Source organism: Ceratotherium simum, chromosome 15, assembly GCF_057802395.1.
Source record: "Ceratotherium simum simum isolate JZ-2026a chromosome 15, ASM5780239v1, whole genome shotgun sequence".
Lineage (NCBI taxonomy): Eukaryota > Metazoa > Chordata > Mammalia > Perissodactyla > Rhinocerotidae > Ceratotherium > Ceratotherium simum.
In genome coordinates, this window is record NC_141914.1 from 42,422,099 (window position 1) to 42,442,428 (window position 20,330).

General features: G+C 39.4%; 1 protein-coding gene across 1 annotated transcript in view; it reads left to right on the plus strand.

Annotated features, from left to right (window-relative positions):
- Nucleotides 1–20,330, plus strand: part of PEX5L (peroxisomal biogenesis factor 5 like) — an 86,363-nt gene that overhangs the window by 50,944 nt on the left and 15,089 nt on the right. Inside the window, exon 7 of the mRNA XM_014783161.2 lies at nt 19,754–19,870. Within this exon, the coding sequence (XP_014638647.2) occupies nt 19,754–19,870 (117 nt within the window). The remainder of the gene's footprint in view (nt 1–19,753; nt 19,871–20,330) is intronic.

Consider the following 20,330-nt stretch of genomic DNA (forward strand, 5'->3'; position numbering starts at 1 on the left):
TGAAGGGCCACACTTCAATGAAGGATAAACTAGAAGGGAAATGTGTATCAGTTATTAGTAATAGATAAGGATGCATTAACAGGGCAGGCCCCGTGGCTTAGCGGTTGGGTGCGCTCACTCCGCTGCTGGCAGCCCGGGTTCGGATCCCGGGCGCGCGCCGACACACTGCTTCTCTGGCCATGCTGAGGCCGCGTCCCGCATACAGCAACTAGAAGGATGTGCAGCTATGACATACAACTATCTACTGGGGCTTGGGGGGAAAAAATAAATAAATAAATAAATAAAATTATTTAAAAAAAGGATACATTAACAGACCAGAAACTTTGAGGAGTTCTAAAAAAATACAGTATTGAGCAGGGAGGAGTCTCCTAAGAGAATCTGGAACAATAAGCAGTCTTCATGCAAGTTAGGCTGTAATTCACACAACCTGCACAGTCCTAAAAATATCAAGCCAAGAATTCAATGTAAAGTGGCCCCTTGTGGTAGCACCACCACTGCCTGCCAAACATGCATACGTGCACACACATAAACAGACACACATACTTAAACACACACATATATAAACATACATACACATAAATACATATATAAACATACAGAAATACGTATACATATGTACATTAAGACACATACATAAACACACATACATCCTTAAAATACATGCATAAACTCATACATACACACACGCATACGCACAGTTGCGTAAACACGCACACACATTCTCTCTAAAGGAATGCTTCTTGCCAAGCCTCAAGAAATTTTCACAGATAAATTTCCAAAAATATATATGTTCAAAATCAGGTATCCTAAAACACATAAGAAAGGAGACCATGAATGAGAGTCAGCAGAAACAACAAACAAAAAGATCATATTTCAATAACTTGAGAATTATCAGATATAGATTATAAAAGAAGAATGTTTCACATATTTAAATAAATAAAAGAAGGAATTGAAAACATAAGTAAAGGACAAATGACTATCAAAAGTAACCAGGCAAGCTTGGAAAAAATAGAACTTTTAGAAAAACTATAGTAATAATTGCAATTAGAGTCTAAAGTTTTGTGTTATTCAGGAGGAATATAAATACATTTATTAATTTTAGACTTTTAAATATACATGTTATATTTTTAAGCGTAACCACAAAAATGATAGAAATGGAATATATGACTTATTAAAGTCATACCTTTTAAAAGGTAGGACAAATAGAAAGCACAAAATAAGATGGAAAATAAATCCAGATATATCAGTTATTGTGTAAATTAACCTATCTCTCCAATTAAATGGCAAAGATTAGAAGACTAGATTTAAAATAAAACTAATTCTAGACTATTTATAAAAGACACCTAAAACATAAGGACACCAAAAGTCTGAAAGAAGAATCATGGAAAATATACGCTACGCAAATATACACCACACCAAAAGAAAGCTGACATAGCTATTGGTATCCGGCAAAAAAAAAAAACCTCAAGGCAAAAAGCATTTCTAAAGGCAAAAAGGATTTCTAACTAATATAATAAAGTTCAATGCACAGGAAGATAAAACCATTCCAAACTTGTGTACAACTAAAAAGATCTATTCAAAATATATAAAGCAAAAATGGACAAAACTACAAGGAGAAATGAATAAATCTACCATCATAATGGATATTATAATATGCCTCTCTAAGAAACTGATATCATGCAGAAAGAGATCAGTAAAGATACAGAAGATTTAATCTAGTGGACATACATAAAATGCTGCACACAACAATTGCAGAATATACATTCTTTCCAAGCACACCTGGAATAGTTACCTAATTCGATCATGCCATACGACAAGTCTGAACACATTTCAAAGGATTCGTTTCATGTAAATCATGTTCTCTGACCACATGCAAAACTCCATATATTTGGTCGTTTAAACACACTTCAGAATAACTGAATGTTATTGGCCTCAAAAGAAATCATAATGGAAATTAATAAATTCTTACAACTGAATAATACCAAAATGTTACAAAACGAAACTTGTAGAAGGTAGATAAAGCAATATTTCAAGGGTACTAGATACTCTTAAATACTTAATTTGGAGAGAAGACTCAACATTGGGAGATAAAGCATCAACTTAAGACATCAAAAAAGTTAGAGAAAGAACAATTAACCCAAAGAAAATGAGACTAAGAAAACAATAACAATAAGAGCAGAAATTAATAAACTGGAAAACAAAGCTATAATAGAGAGGAACAACAAAGCCAAAAGCTTGAGTTTTTTTTTAAGACTAGTAAAATTGACCAACTTCTGATAATGTTAAGAAAAAAGAGAAAAGGCACAAATAAATATTATTAGAAGTGAAAAAGGAGCCATATCTAATGATAAAACCAATTTAAAGGTAGTAAAAAAAAATGTCAAAAGTTGAAAAATTTAGAGTAATGGATAAATTCTTTGTAGAATATGATTTACCAGTACTGACTCAAGAAGAAATATGCAAACTGAGTAGCCCTATGACCATAAAATAAATTGAATCACTGAAAGTCTTCCCACCAGCTAGAGACAGTTTTACAAATTTCCCAGCAACGAGGAATACATATGTGAAAAAAAAAATATTCTGCCTCATTAGTGGCCACTGTGGCAAAGAATTTTTCAAAATATTAATACCGATAGTGGAAGAATGGACTTGTAAAATATTTCTGAAAGGCAATTTCGCAATAAATATCAAAGGCATCAAGATATTCGTGCCTTTTGACCCAGCAGTTCCTTAATAATCCTAAAGAAATAATCACTCATGTGCATAAAGATACATGCCCAAGGATATATGACGCAAATTTTTTAATAGCAATAATAGGAAAAGGTGGAATGTATTAAGATAAATCTATATAATGGGATACTACGGGGTCATTAAAATGATATAATAGTTGTATATTTATTGACATGTAAATATGTCCATAATAAAAGGCTACACAACCACATGTACAGTAAGGTTCCATTTTCACAAATAAATAATAAAATAATCATAACTAACATTTATTGAGCATTCATTATGCTCCAGCTGCTCTGCTAAATATTTTATAAGTATGATGAAATTTACTCCTCATAGGGTGAAAGGGATAATTGGGTACATGTGTGTGGTGATGGGTTGTAATTAGTATTTTGGTGGTGAACATGATGTAATCTATGCAGAAATAGAAGTACAATGATGTACACCTGAAATTTTTACAATGTTATAAACCCATGTTACTGCAATAAACAAAAAATTAAAAAATAAATAAATAAATAAAATAAAAAAAAAAAAGAAATTTACTCCTCATGACGACCCTATGAGGTAAGTATTTTAACTCCTTTTTATAGGTTAAAAAACTAGAGCTCAGAGAAGAAAGTAACTGGCCCTGAGACTCAGAGTTCCTGAGCAGTAGTTTTTATATGTCGACATAGGAGGAAAGCCTAAAATAAGATTTACCAAAGTGCTCCCAGTTATTATATCTAGGTAGTAAAATTAAGAGAGTTCTTTTTTCTTTTTGTTTATCTATTTTTTTCTAATGTGTCTATAAGGAAGAGCCTTACATAAATTTTTAATTTTTAAATATTTTATCAAAAAATATCAACCCAAATAAAAATGACTAAATGAAATAAAAATCCTCTCCTCTCATATTTTGAATGGGTTTTAGGAAGTCTCTGAAATATGATCTAACACCCACTTTAGTATAGTTTGAAAGATTTGGGTGATCTCTAATTTAAATTCATTTTAATCCTTCTATTCCCTACATCTGGACAGTTAATAGGCTCTGAGGAGTTCCCCATATGAAAATAGAGCATGTTTATAGTTTATTGTCATTAAATACTTAGCTAAAATGTGGGACGGCAATTATCTCTGAAAACAACCTTTTAATTATTCAAAAGTCATGACAGCATAGCTTAGATGCAACGATTGACCTTTACATTCCTCTTGAGTCAGCAATGTTCTTCAGATTCTAAATATCCTTTTAAAAAATAAATCACAGGCTCTGTCTCCAAGGAAAAAAATAGTCCCTAATGTGGTTTTGTCCTCACAGACCTTTAATAACATTGTTTGTGCTCAGCTAGTTAGCAGCATCCATTATTGACTGATAAATTGTGTCGTATCTCTTTGGACATTCAAATCATACAAGAAAAGTGTTTTTATGAAAAACAATAACATCACTTGACTCTGGTGTAACTCTTCACAGTTTACAGAAAAATTTTCCAAACATTTGGAAATGACAAAAGGTTATTTGGTTTGGCTGAGACCACACTCCTAAGGAGTAACGGCACCAGGACAAGAGTCCATGTCTTCTAACTTCTGGTCCAGAATACTTTTCAACACCCCCAAAAATTCCTTCCAGGTGACTGTGAGTTCCTTGAAGTCAAGAACTGTCTTTTTCAGCTTCATGATCCAAGAATATAGCACGGACATAGAATGTAGGGTTTAATACATGTCGAATTCATTTGAGCTTCACAACATTATTCTCTGCCTGTTTTCCTATAGATAGACTTTTCACTTAGTCTTTTTAGAACCAAAATTACCAAGAAAATATATTCTTGCATCCAGATTCTAAGAAATCATTTCAAATGAGGTATAGTTCTCTGAACGTGAACTATAAGAGGACAGAGGCCATTGAACATCTACCTAATTTTTTCTGGACTAATCTAATGATAATGGAGGGGAAAAGGACAGATTGGAGTCAGGGAGACCTACATTCAAATCTCAGTTCTGCACTATAAGCCATTCTCTTTGGGCAAGTTATTTAATCTCTGTGACATCAGCTTCCTCATTTATAAAAATGAAAATCTTGTGCTTAAGCCCATTTGAGGAATTAAATGAAAGAGGGTGCAAGAAAGTGTAAATCCCAGTAAGCTCGGGAAACCATTCCTTCAACAGGTATTTGTGGAGCACCTGCCAGGCACTGGGTCTTGGCTATCATCTCATTTCATGGGCAGAACTTGATAGGGTAAGTGTAAAGGAAAACTCCATTTTCTCTTCTGCCCATTCAAACCCCATTTGTGAGCTAGTTTTATCCAAGCCTCTGACTGAAATCACAGGTTGGTCCCTTGTATTAGTTTCCTGCGGCATCGTAACAAAGCACCACAGACTGCGAGGCTTAAAACAGAAGAAATTTGTTGTCTCACAGTTCTGGAGGCTAGAAATCAGAAATCAAGGTGTTGGCAGGACCTTGCTCTCTCCAAAGCCTCTAGGGGAGGATCGTTCCTTGCCTCTTCCAGTTTATGGTAGCCCCAGGTGGTCCTTGTCTTGTGGCAGCGTCACTCCAATCTCTCCTCCATCCACACATGGCTGTCTTCCCCTTGTGTCTGTGTCCAAATTCCCTTCTTCTTATAAGGACACCAGTGATACTGGATTAAGGGCGCACCATAAGAACCTCATATGAATTTGCTTATATCTGCAAAGACCCTATTTTCAAATAAGATCACATTCACAAATACCAGAGGATAGGACTTCATCATATCTTTTGGGGGAACACAATTCAACCCATAAGAGTCCCATAGCTATTCTAATCACACTAAGATAATACAAAGTACTCCAGATACTTTTGGTCTCAAGGACAGTGTTGTTTCAATAACTGAGATATCCAATTCTCTATAATAATGACATGACTCCTTCCATATTCATAGTTTAGAGCTTTTTACCTCCCCAAGTTAGGAGCGCGTTTAGACCTGATCCTCTGTAGTGGGGAAGCCACCAGGTGAACCTTCTCTCTCCTGGCTCCACTTCCTCCCCCTCCACTCAATAGTCACAGTTTCTGAGCCCTCCAGGGTGGGACCAGAGCAGCGAGGAGGAGAGTAAGGAGCCCAGCCCTGTGTGGCAGGTACAGTCACGGCCTGGCATAAGTGTTCTCCGAGCTCCATGGAATATTTAACACGAGTACATTCTCTCACGTTCTGGTTTTGTGGGTCTCTCAGAGATTCGTACTGGGAATAGCCAACTACAGTTCCAGTAAGACAGTCACCAATCCTCACCCTTCCAAGAAGTCCTCTTGGATAAAATTCAAGATGGCTACAGGTTGGCTCACCCCTGGGTGGCCCAACCCTGGTTTTGAGAAACACACGTCCTTGACCATTCACTTCATAGAATGCTCTCCCCTGGCCCCTTCAACTCTACCCCTTGTATAAAGATTATAGGCTAAATGTTGGAGAAAAAATATATATATAATATAAATATAATAAATATTATATATATATATAACCATTCCTTTTGCAAGTCCTGCATAGGTAGTCAATCACCTTCTGTTTCATTGTTTTTTCTCTCCTTTTTTTGAAACTGCAGCTGAAACTCAGACTGAGAGAATCCCATTTTAACATTCCATTGTAGTTTCCTTCATTCCTGATAGAAAAGAAGCTGAGTGCAGTATCAGTGACCTTATATTTCTAAACAGAATGAACTTGGTTTGTCTCAGAAAATTAAATGACAAGAGACAAGCAGAAGGGCTCTGTTCTGCTTTTTCCTCCAACCAAGATGGCATTTGCCAAGCAACATTGACTGATCCTTAATGCTAAGGACAGGTTAGAACTGCAGAGTAGGATGAGGGAAACCAGATTACATTAATGAAAAGGATGTAAGAGTAGGAATTAGGTGATGTGGGTCTGGCTCTGATTCGGTTATTAAGCTAGTGACCTTGGACAAGTCGCTTATGAAGGTCAAATAAGTTAACACACTTGAAAGCTCTTTAAAAATTATACATATTCAAGGTGACAATATTGTTGCTGTTAGTAAGAAGCAATGCAGTTTTGTCACTAAATCCTCTTATTTCTTCACTTAGAAAAATCTCTGATTTCCTCTTTCCTCTCTATTCCCATTGTAATCATCCTGATCCCAACCCAGATTACTGCAATAGCCTCCTAATTTCTCTCTGTTCTGCCCCAGCCCCCACAATTCATCCCCATAGGGAAGGGTTGGGCTAGATACTCCTAAGGCTTCTTCCTTCTTGGTGTGATGCTCAGATTCTATGAGACAATAAACAGGAGAAGAAAACATAGCTGTTCCTTTCCCTACCCCAACTCTCATTCTTAGCCTTGGCTACGATTCAAATAAGGCATTTGGCTTAACAGTTAAAGATGATAGATAGATAGATAGATAGATAGATAGATAGATAGATAGATAGATAGATAGATAGATGGATAGATAGATAGATGGATATAGAGATAGATAGATATAGAGATAGATAGATAAGTAGCTAGGTAGGTGGGTAGATGGGTGGGTGGGTAGGTATAAATGCATGAAATTTAGGGGAAAAAAGCAAATTAAATGAAGATCAGGATTTTTCAGCTACTTCATAGTAGTTTCGATAACTCCACAACACTCCAAAGATGGTTGTGTTTATCGTTACAATGTATGACAGTGTGTGTGTCTTTTTATTCTTATTTGCTCTCAATCCATGGCAGTTTGGCTGCCACTCCTATTCCATGGACATTGCTCTGGACAAAATCACCACATCTCCACTACCGTTCACGGTCACAGATGCGCTTCAGCCTAATTTAACATCTCCACAGCATTCGACACTGTGAAACATTTCCTCCACTTAAGGATTCTCTCCCATTGGATTTTCTGACCCCACGCTCAAGTGAGTGATTTTCTTCCTCTCAAGTGAGTTCTTCCTCCTCTGCCTATTCCTTGTTGCTGATGTTCCCTGGAGTGCAACGCCAGGCAGCCTGCTCGCCTCTCCTGACACACTCTCACTGATTGAACGCATCCCCTTGTGTGGTTCCAGTCACTACTCAGATGCTGATGACTCAAAATCTACATCTCTGGCTCTGATTTTCCTCCTGAGACCAAACCCACGTAGCCCACAGCCTACTCAACATCTATGCCCGAACATACTAAAGGCGCCTCAAACTGAACACATCCAGATCTGAGCTCTTCACCATCACCCTGCTGCGCCTTTTCTGTTCTCTACCTCAAGAATAGGATCCCCCAAGCGAAAAGCCTCATATCTCTGTCTCTTTCTCTCTCTCTTTGTCCCTGCAACATCTATATCTCCCCCAACATCTAGTCAAATACCAAGAGCTGTTGATTCTACTAAACGTCTCTTAAATCCACCCATTTCTCTCCATCTCCACTGCCAACACCCTGCTCTGGTCACCGTCGTCTCTTATACAGACAACTCTAACAGCCGTGTAACTGATCTCGCTGCCTCCAGAGTGGAGAATGGAATGCTTTACTTACTCTATTCTCTTCATTTCAGTCAGAGTAATCTTTCTAAAACACAGATCTAAATAATGACTTCCCACTTCTCCTTAGAATAAAGTCCAAACTCATTGACCTAGCTCTGTAAGATTCTTCATGATCTGGACCATTCTTGCCTCTAATCCTCAACTCTGACTTCCACCTTGATGTCTACACTGACGTCATAATAAATTGTCAGTTCCCAGAATAGGCCACGTAATCTTCCTCCAGCTTTTGCACATGCTGTTCCTCCTATCAGAAATGTCCTTTCCTCACCGTTATCCGTTACTTGGCTAACTGTTCACTCTTAGAGTCTTGGTTAGCTTTTACTGCTTCCAGGAAGATGCCTGAACTCCCAAGGCTAGGTTGGGTTCCCTTCCTCTTTGCTCCCAGAGCACCTTTTCTCGCCTTATCTTACAGTTCTGTATTGCATTTGTCTGTGCCCCCACTAGACTGCACACTCCAGTGGCAGGATCAGCATCTGTCTTGTTCATTGCTGTACAATGGCTAGAGCATTGCATGCTACATAGTAGGCTTGTCAATAATTTTGCTAAATGAGTGAATTAAATGTGCAAGTATATATAGTAAATTACTTTAAGAAGATACTACCCTTCAGATTTTACAATCACCTCAATAAAAGAGGTTCTGTATGAAAAAAAATCCATTTTATAAAGACAGCATTTTATAAAGATGTATTTCATAAAGACATTAGAAAGGCATTGCTATCTTGTACATCTAAGTATTTCTTTTTTAAAATGTTGTGCCTGGCCTTTCACAATGTGTTCCTGACTACATAATAGCTCCTGAGAGCAGTGAAGCTATGTATATCATTTGTGAAAGTGCAGCAAAGCTTGCCAGTATAGTCCAATAACTGAAAATAGAAGAATGCCAATCCATCACAGCCTCCTCTCCATTGTTTGCTAGGTTCTGTGGAAAAGAGCGCTCCTATAGTAAATTTTCTCCCAGGCTGGTGGAGTCTCTGGCCTGGCATTTTTATTGGGCTTCTCTTCTGTGTTTTGATACTGGGAATGAGGCAGCTGCTGCCAAGAAACTAGATCCAACGCCGAGCATTCTTGGCAGAGAAAATATTTCTCCAGTTCTATCCAAATTAATCTTCACAGGCCAATAAATCCATATACAAGGAGAATGTGTGATGATTTTGACCATCTGGAATTTTTTAAGGCATTGGTAGGTGTAACAGAGACTACCTAGCTCTAGAGTAGCTATGAACAGCTGGGTATTAGCTCAAGGGAGCATGCACATGGCCCCCTTCCCACGTGATCCCACCACCCTGGGAGCTCCCGGTGGCTTTTCAGCATCCTCGCCTTGCCGTTGAGTTAGCCAGTTTGATTTCAGTGTCGAAGAAAGCAGCTTCAACCAGTTTCCTTCCCAATACCCTCATAAGATAACAAACAGGATCTAGACTCTGTCTTCACACCTGGTCAACCATGGTGACAATCAAATAGTCAAAAAGATAAAGGGAGAAAGTCAAAATTGCAGTACAATATGCTCAATACAATATGAGTGATTTTTCTATCTGAATTTTCCTGCCAAAATGACTGACCCAGTTTCTTTTTTTCTTCTTAAATACCTCTAAGGGATGGGCCCAGGGGTGGGGGATTTCCACCACAGAAGGCGGTGTCCTCATGAGTATTAGATATAACAAGTTAAATTCTTGATCACCAGGAAAAAATGTTACAAAGGAAACTGCTTCTAAACCAATCCCTCTGTTGACCTTGCCCTGCAGCAAAGGAAAGGGGAGGAGGAAAGAACCTGTTTACATGCCCAGACATCCTAAGGTTGCTTTAGTTGTAGCTATAAATGCTACCCTGGCAGGCTTGATGTTCTAAGCCCAGTGCGGTACTTTGATCATTTCCCTCAGTGCTCACAGCAGCCCTGTTAGGTGAGTGTCACTCCCATTTAACGTGGGGAAATTGGGACAGAGAGAAATTCAGTCACTTGTCCAAGGTCACACCATGATTAAGTGGTGGAGCTGGGATTCTGACCGGATCTAACTCCAAAACTCCTGCTTTTCATTGCTGTTCCTAATATGAAGAATGTTTGCATGTTTTGCAGGCCGTGAACCAACTATAGCACTTCAAAGTTGTTGGTCATCAGAAAATGATTCCTTTATCAAAGATTGTCTCTTATTTATTTTAAAACCAACAACAATAAGGGAAATCAAAAAGTTGGGGGAGGAAAGGCCAGGAACTACCCAGAAATCTCACTACACTAATAAATTAACTGTTATCAGTTTTTCATGTTTCTCTCAGTCTTTGTCCAATCTGTATGCATAATTATACATAGCTTCAAAGGCCATTTTAAATGACTAGTTAGTATTGAAAAGATAAATACATCAAATGAGTTGTCTCCTCAAAAACATACAAAAATTATTTTAATTCTACCCTCCACATTCTTGGTTTCATTTCCTTTTCTGGAACAATAACAACAACAAAATCTTGAAGAAATCTGATTCACACAACAGATGTGAGTATTAGAGAACCTGCTGGCTAATTGGAGATGAGTTTCACTGGAAACAATCATACAGAAACAAACGATGTCTGGTAAATTCCTATCCCTGATAGCTTCTCAGGATGCACCAAATTTATCTCACCAAAGAGCTCTGTGGAACTGCAGATGCTCATGCCCTGGGTCTCTATATGAGCATTTTCCAGGCTGTGTTCTGGAAAACCCTAACCACACACACACACACACACACACTCAGAGTTACAAGGTAAATACATTTAGGGACTATTGCTTATATGCTCCTCTTAGGGATTTAAAATGTACATTAGCATATGAAGATCCTGGGAAGTCAGGCAGTAAGGAATCTGTCCACTTTTGTCCAGAAGTTGCAAACTTAGTTACCAGGATTCAGGCAGGTAAAGATAATGATCTAGTGGGGACTGTGATGAAGTGGAGACCACGTCTATCACTTGAGAGTTGCTGCTTCTAGACATGTGGGCCTAATATTAACAGATCTTCATGAAATGTCTGAAATCTGAGTTTTGATGTGAAATTTCGCATCCAGAATGCAGGGGGAGAAACATGTCTAGATCTGGCCTACAGGCCACCAATTTGCAGCCTTTTGTTTAACCTAAAGTTTCTCAAGCTCATTTGACCACAGAACTCTTTGTTTCTAGAACACTCTTTGGGGAAATACTACCACACTTCATTATCCTGCCAACCCTTTAAGGACGCCCCAGTCATAAGGTCCCTTCTCTACACCTAGTCTTCCTTCCCTGCTCCAGTCCGCTGACCTAAAGTATGTTCCACTTACTCTGTGTAATAAATTACTCCAACAGTTGTGGCTTAAAACAACAATATTTATTTTGCTCAGAAATCTGTAATTTGTAGGGCTCAGAGAAAATGGCTCATCTTTGTTTCACTAGGTGTCAATGTGGCTTGAAGGCTAGCAGCGATGGCAAGGGGTGGGAACCATCTGAAGACACTCTCACTCATGTGTCAGATGGCTGATGCTGGTAGTCACCTGAGACCTTAGCTGCAGTAGATGGCTGAAACACCTACATGTGGCCTTTCTTTGAGGCCTGGGCTTCCTTCCAACATGGGAACTAGATTCCAAGGGTGAGTGTCTGGAGAGAAAGGAGAGAGGCAGGCAGAATCTGTATCACCTTTTAGGATCTAGCCTCAAAAGTCACACTGTCACTTCCATTGTATTCTATTTGTCAAGGCAAGCATTCAAAGACAGGGCAATAGCCTCCATCTCTTAATGGAGTGTTGCAAGGTTCTGAAGAGGATGGGAAACTAGAAATACTGTTGTAGCCATTTTTGGAAGATGCAATCTGTCATAAAAGGAAAGAGTGAAATATCTTGAATTCTGGCTCTTTTATTTACCAATAATAGTGTGACTTTGAGCAAGCAACTTCATCTCTTTTTGTATCATTTGTTCACCCTATCCTGAATTACAATTGCCTCTATTTTTATTTTATCATGGGATAGTGAGCCTTTTGAGAATAGCATCCACATCTAGGTGTTTTGTTTTGTTAATAGTCCTATAATGCAAAGCACAAACACATAGTTTGGGTTTAGTAAATATTTCTAAAACCTTATTTTTTAAAACTAGTAGGAGGGCTGGCCCAGTGGCATAGTGGTTAAGTTCACGCACTCTGCTTTGGCAGCCCGGGGCTCGCGAGTTCGGATCCCAGGCATAGACCTACATACCTCTCATCAAGCCATGCTATGGCAGCATCCCACCTATAAAGTGGAAGAAGATTGGCACAGATGTTAGCTCAGTGCCACTCTTCCTCACCAAAAAAAAAACTAGTAGGGAGTTTCCTAGTAAATTTCATGACTTGTAGACATGGCTAAAGGAAAAGAAATCCCCTCTGAAATTGAGTCACACTGCTTGTAGTTCACTATTGCTCTGTGCTAGTCTCAGCCTATCGATAACCAATGTTGTGGCTGGACCAGCCCTTGTGGTTCTTATTATGATTGCAAGATGCCCTTAGCAATAACCATCAGGAAACTTTGAAAAAAAAAAAGAAGTTTATTACTTACAAATCCTGGAATTTACATGGCCCACCTGGGGCCACACAGTGAGACAGGAGTGGAGAGAGAGAGAGGGCCTGAGGTTCTGCTTTTATTGGGGTCGAAGGTGGAGGCCTAGAGTTTTGAGGTCTCACTCTTTATTGCTGAATTTAAAACCTAAGAGTGGGAATTTAAAGTGTGGGAAGAGAAAAAACAATTGGGTCCAATGGTCAGTTATCAAAATCAACCAAGATCTCTAAAACAGAGGATCCTGGGGGGAAGGTAGGGGGTCTGTCTAGTCGAGTGGCTGGCAGTGTGTTTATTCGAGATAGCCATCTTTGAAGTAGATGCCTCTCTGAAGTGGATGGCTTGGCAAGCAAAGCTTAAGTCAGGCACTTGCCTTACAAAAAGAAAAGCTGACTGTCAGGGCTCACACTACAACTGTCCACATGTCACTTCCTTTATCACATGACTTGTTGTCATTTGGAACATGAGACAAGGCTCAAACCCAAGGGCCAGCCCCATCTCCTCGTGCCTGTGGTAAAGGAGCCCTATAGTCTCCCGCCACTAGTTTTGCAAAGAGCACCAGGAGGCCTGCAAGAAGTAAACAGCCTCTAAAAAATTGGCCCCACAAAACCTTACCCCCAAAGCGGCAGCACATCCCAGGCTTAGTCTCCAAACCTCACTCTGGTGCACTTCAGAGCTGTTCTTTGTTGTGAATACAAATACCACTGAAGCCACAAACCCACATATAATCACGTGAAATTTCAGGTTCTGCAGAGGCATTCATTTGCTAATGAATATCCTGAGAGCCCTTTCAAAAAGGACTCCTGCCCATTTGAACACCTTTTGCTCATTGTGCTTTCATACTCCATTTCTCTTTGCCACTTGCCAGGTGAAGAAGAATAGAAAGGAAATAACGGGAAACTATCTTAGATTCTCTGTTAGAAATGGCTCTTGGTTGCCTTCTGACATCATCCTCAAGCCTTGTATTGCATTATTTCCAGCTTCCTGCGCCCTCTCCTCTCCTTCCCATCATTTCCTATTTTTCCTTCCCACGTTTCTGCAGCTAACCTGCTGGTATGTTGTTTGGTGAGAGCCTCAGGCTGTTTACCCAGGTGCCTGCCAACCTCGGCAGCGATGGGTGACTCCATTAAACAAGAAGCCTGTCTAACCCAGAGGCAACTGGAAAATCTGTCGAGTGCTAGTACCAATATGTTTGTTTTTCAACACTTCTGAACCAACCAATTTATAGTTTGTGGGATTGCATCCTCTGTCTATCAGAGAAATGTTATTTTTCATTTATGAATATAAAATGACATTAACTGCCAGTTCCTTAGTTCTTGTATGTTATAAATTCTAAGCACTGCACATACATTGTTTCACTTAATCCACACAACCACCCTAAGAGACTTTTTACATTTTACGGATGAGGAAACTGAGTTAAAAGACGTGAACTAAATTGCCAAAGGTCATGTGACAAAGGGCATAGCCAGGATTGCAGCCTCTTCTACCTAATGCCAAAGCCCATGTGTTTTCTTCCCTATACATTTAGACTGAGAAAGGGGCATACATGACAGATCCATTTCTTATCTCATAGAGATTTTATTAATTTTGAGCCTTCCTGTTTGACTCAATAAATCAATTCATTAATAACATTGCAACTCAGGGTTGTAAGAGACCATAGAATTTATTAGGTCAAACTGATCTGTGAATCGTCTATATAGCACTCCTCACACTGGCTATTCTGTGTCTGTTTGAAGACTTCTGATGTTGGGGAACCCATCCTTCTGAGGAGGAAGCCATCCATTCCATTTTCAGGCAGCTTCATGTTGCATTTGATAAAAATCTGCCTCCCTGGAACTGCAATTCATTCATCCTAGTTCTGCTGTCTGCAAAACAAGGCTAAGCTGGCTTGCTCAGCTCTCATCACCCCTCTGAGCCTTGCTTTACCAGGCGATTTGCTTCATAAACAGGGTTACTCTTGCCTGTACACTCTTGCCTGAATAGACTCCAGTTTGTCAATGACCCTCACTACCTGGGGCACGCAAGACTGTGCCCAGAGCTCAAACTAATTCTGACCAATCAAAATTCAACCACATCCTTTATCAAGGTGCTGCACATCTATGACTGCAGCCCCAGGTTGAATATGTTCTTTGGGCAGCCACATGGAATCTTCGACTAATATTGAGCTCTTAGTCAACAAGAAATGTGGTAAGTGGGGACATTTCAGCCACTCTTCTCCAGCCTGGGGTACCGGATCCCCGGCCAATGAGGTCGCTAACTGATCTGCACATAACTTCACTTCAACAAAAATTGTTTGTTGTGGCAAATACTTCATCCAAACTTGCATAGTGATTTTCATTCCTCATCATGTAAAGGGGTACTCTCTTTTCTTTTGCATACGCGGAATGGGTTGGTTGTCTGTTTGGGTTTTTTTTTTTTTTTGAAGTTTTGATTCCGTGATGGTTAATCAATGGATGTCTAAAGAGGCAAAGGAAAGTCGGACTCCTCACAGGCAGAATTAGCATGTAATCTCACATTAGCCAGTTCTTTTACAACACAACCCCAGGATCTTTCTAATCGACAATTAGGTTTGACACAAAAGTGAAAGTATCTCTATTTTAACTCAAGGATGACCAAAATAAATGGGTGAATGGAAACTGATAATATGCTGCTAGCCCTTAAAATTCCCTGGTTTAAATTAAATTGCTTGTTTTCTTATTCTTTATGTTTTAATTAATATTTAGTTTTGTCATGATTCTTATAGAAATTTTTATTTTCTAGTTTTACAATCGAAAAGCAAAGGGAAAATGTCAAATATACTTTGGGGAAAACGCTTTAAAGTACAATTTTTGGAGATCAGTGAACAGGTTAGATGCCCCCTCACAAAAAAGAAGAATGATCCTGGGCTAAGATCTTTCTTCCTTCTTATTCTGATTTTCTGAGTCGATCTGCATAGACAAAGAAGCCTGAGCTACTGTCCAATGAACCCAGTCTTCTCACTTTACAAATGATGGAAAATAATGTACAGATGGGTTAAAATGACTTGCTTAAGTTCACATGGATAACGGCAGCTTCTAGCACACGTCTCTCTTCTTCTAAACCATTGATACAGAATATCGTTTTGAAGGAATTCAGAGAGGCGGGAGATTGCTGTAGTGTGGGGTCTTGGAGAAAACATCATGGAGGATTTGAAATTGAAAAGAAGTAAGCATTTTTTAACCAAATCTTACTTTGTCACCAAAATAACACAGGCTAGCAATAGAAAATTGGGGAAATGCTGAAAAGTACAAGGAAAGGTGATGGAGCCATTACTCGTAATGCTAACCCATGAAAGCAGTGCGATTGGTGCATTTCTCTGCCGTCCTTTTTTCCCCGGCACATTATTTGTTGTTGTTTTCTATCATTGTGAACATACTACTTATCGAGGAACATTATAACTCAAGGCCTGTTCCATGTTGTAATAAACTCTTCATAAATACCATTTTAATTGGTACATAACAGTCCATTTTCACCATAATCTTTTTAACTTTGCTCCTATTTTTGAATAATTTGGTAGAGGGAAAGATTTAAATGAAAAGAGGAAAGATATCTGGAAGAGCATATGTATTTACAGCAAATTAAAACACCAAAATACCTCCAGATGTGTATTTGAGCTTTGAGGTTGTGGGTGATTTTTGTTTCATTCTTTGTATTTTTCTCAATGGTACAAAGACACTAATACGCACACGTACTTTTATTGAGCATTTACCATGTACTTTATGCCACAGATACGCTTTCTTATTTATTCCTCATAATGACGACCAAGATCACTATGGTATCTTCACTTTAAAGATAAGGAAGATGAGACCGAGAGAAGTAAGAGACTTGCGGAAGTTCAGTGGTAGAGGCAGCATTTGTTCCCAGGTCTGTCTGAGGAGAAAGCAGCTGTTCTTAGCCACAATACTGCGTATCCCAAGTTTTTTACAAATATTTACCGTTGTTACCATCAAAAAACTATTTTTAAAAATGAAAATAGATTGCAAACAATAGCTCATTTCTGGTGAAAGCAGATAACTTATTACCTGTGGAGTATAAAAAACAATCTACCAAAACCCCACAACAGCTAAGAACATAGTCAATACCTAAAGTCCCCTCAGTCATGTCTAAAATGTTTAAAATTCAAATATGTTTCAGGTTTCTCTGAAATTGATTAGAAATAGAAAAAAGAAGCAGCGTTAATTGCAGTTACGTGAATGAAGTCTGGATTCTGAGACTGGATGAAAATTGATTGTGCTAAAAATAGTCTTCTGTAATTAAGTGAAACTGTGCTGTGCACATTAATTAGTCGGCAGAACTAATTCTAAGTGGTAACAGTAAGTCCTGGCGTATCTCATTAAACGAGAGCGTGGCAGCCCCACCTCAGCTGAGGTTCAGCCTGTTTTCCGCAGCAGTCTTATTTATGCATCTACTGCTCTAATTTGAAACTGCAGGAACGGTGATGTGTCCTTTGGTGACCCAGATGTACACATTATAAAATCTTCCTCATTCTTTCATTGAGAAGACTTGAAATAGCTTTAGATCCCAAGGAATCTCACTGGGGGAATGTAATTGCCTTAGAAAGTACTTGAAGTCATTAGCATTTCACATCACACACCAGGGGGCTTGGGAAAGTCAGTAAACATTATAAAATTCACTTGATAGATTTCTCTTAGTTTCTATGCAGACAAGCTGAACCTGTGACTTTGTAAAGCTATTCAAGAAAATGAATCTCCAAAAATTTTCTCCAAACTCCTCAGTATCTAAATGTTCAGATTTCATGGTATCAAAAAATGAAAAGATAATTTATTTTTCTTTTTACTGTGGCTTTTAACCTTTTTTCAAATTATAAAAGCAATGCATACTCGAGGAAAATTCAGGATGTATGGAAAAGCATAAAGAAGCAGGAAAAACATCACCCATCATCCCTTCATTCAAAGACGGATTACTCTTAACATGGTAGCATATTTCTTTCTAGTCTTTTATCTAGCCATTGTCCATCTGACATCATTCTATTTGCACAATTTGGTATTCTACTAGAAAGACTCATAGAAAAAGAAATGTTGAATTTTATTCCTAACCTTAACCTAGGTAAGTGGTGGCCATTCCATGTGCTTCTAGCATCTCAGACACAGATTGTCAAGATGCCTGCTTCCCTGAGCCTTCATTGAGGGGAGGCCTCCGCTGAAGGGACAGGACCCATTTCGTGGTAGGAATGAGTATCCTGGACATAAAGGAGAAGAACACTCCTACTATTTATTTAGTAGCCTGGGATTAATCACATTGGGCTGGCCCTTATTCCCTGAACATTTGTATCCAGAAGAAATATGCTTATAATTATCATTCAGAGAAACTTTGAAGAAGAGTTTTCACCACAGAACAACCACCACCCAGGCATGAGGGTGGAGTATAGAGGGTGAGACTGGGAGGATTAAAAGGTGAAGGGCAACCTTGATGGTGTGTCAACAAGTCAAGGACTTATAATCAGGGCCGGCCCCGTGGCGTAGCGGTCAAGTGCGTGGGCTCCGCAGCTGGCGGCCCGGGTTCGGATCCTGGGCACGCACCGACGCACCGCTTCTCCGGCCATGCTGAGGCCACGTCCCACGTACAGCAACTAGAAGGATGTGCAGCTATGACATACAACTATCTACTGGGGCTTTGGGGGAAAAATAAATAAAAAATTAAAAAAAAAAAAAATTTAAAAAAAAAAAAAAGGACTTATAATCATAGAAATTGAGATTTGCAAGTAAAGTGTATAATCTCAGTCTCAGACTCAGGTGTTCAAGGAATACTCATTTCTTTGCTTTCTTAAAAGAAAATGAAGTGGTTTCCAAGTATCTCTCTTACCAAACTGGCAGATAACTTAGTGTCAGGCGCCAAATATGGAAGGCTTATGTGGTACCAGAAAACGAGGGCAGAGTCTCCACCCTCTTGTCTATCATGCTGACTGCTAAGAGCCAACCAAGCCCCAAGTGGTTCCTTGAAATCCAGCTTCTCTCTATTTCCCAGCAATGTGGGAGTCAGAGTTCAAGTCAGCCCCCTCAGTCACACCTTTTGTCGTCCTTTTGGAGGTCAGGCCAATTTGCCAGGGAAATACCTAAAAGCTAAGCACCAGGCTTCTTCTCATCAGAACCCACCACCCTCCTTCTCTTTTCCCACCCCTGGAAAGTTCCCCCTCCTCTCTTAAGTTCTTTAGGATACTTGCCCCTTTTTCCTCCCTGCAGGACACCTAAAGTACTTTCTTCAGGCTTAATAAAATAGAAGCCAACCAGCAAGAGGTCTTAGAGAAAAATTCTGCTTCAGTCCAGGAACTGGACTGCCCTGAAGTAAAGGAAAGCAAATGGCCTGATTTCCCTTTTGGAAGATGTAAAGGAAAATTATAAGGAGAAAAACACAATGTAATATTTTTCAAAAGATCATCCTCCCATAGAAAAGACCTTGAATAGGACTCAGTCAGGGTCATACCCAAAGCCGGGGTCCTTCCTTCTTTAGCACCCGGAGGCTGTGTTTGCCATGAGTGATGAGCATGGGCTTAGAAGCCAGATTGGAGTCAGGTCATGTGCAGTCCTAGCTTTGTGATCATAACCTTCTAGGCTCAGTTTTCTCCTAGCACAGTGCTTGGCACAGAGTAGGATCAACTAATGTTATTTTCCCTTGTCCATGGCCAGCTGCCTCCCCAAGCCACTGCGCAGCCAGACCCAAAGCTGTGGCTCTAATTCCTCATATCCTAGGAGCAACTCTAGGAAAGGCTGTCCTTCCCAAAATGTGTGCCTGGCACTCCCATTTGAAACTGTTCATGTAATGGATTTTTAGCTGAATTTGGTATACATGATCCTGGTCATTCGGATGGTAGCTATTTTCCTGCCAGAGAAAATCACAACTAATCCATTTCAACACTTTGACCACTGAGTACCCTCTAGAAACTCTTCAACCATGAGTGTCATTGAATGTGGACAGTTTAAACATTTTATTCCTTCTCAGAACTCATCTTGATCTGTGAGGAAAACTGTCTCTGTGGAAATAAACCAGATGATATAGCATGTTCTTAAATCCATCTCGCTTCATTTCTTCTGTCTCCTAGTCAGATACAGAGTTTTGGGATAAGATGCAAGCAGAATGGGAAGAAATGGCGCGGAGGAACTGGATATCCGACAACCAAGAAGCCCAGAACCAAGTTACAATCTCAGCTAGCGAGAAGGTGACCAGTTCTCTTCTTATATATGCTGACCAGTTTTCTCAGCCTCTTTGGATCATATTTTTATAAATTAGTTGATAACTATTTTGTGAAAACATCCAATAGTTAAAGAGACAATTTAATGTCAATCTGACCTAGAAGAAATTCTAGTAGATAAAAATAATATCATCTTCCAGTGTGTGAAGGCAGCAGAGCTGGAATGAAACATCCTCATTTTTATCAATGTTAAGACAGACAGTTTGGCAGCCAACGAGAGTTTGGATCCTGACTGCTGGCCAGTTACTGAACTAACTGACATTGGAACAAGAACTGGGCTAATCCCATAATGCTTTTCATCAGTCAGTCGCATGAGCCATGTCGATATGCAACAAGATCAGTGAAGTAGGGCTTAGGACTGTATTTCATAGGTGGTCATTACACAGCTACCAGAGAAACTCGGTGGAAAAGATACCCTTCACACAGC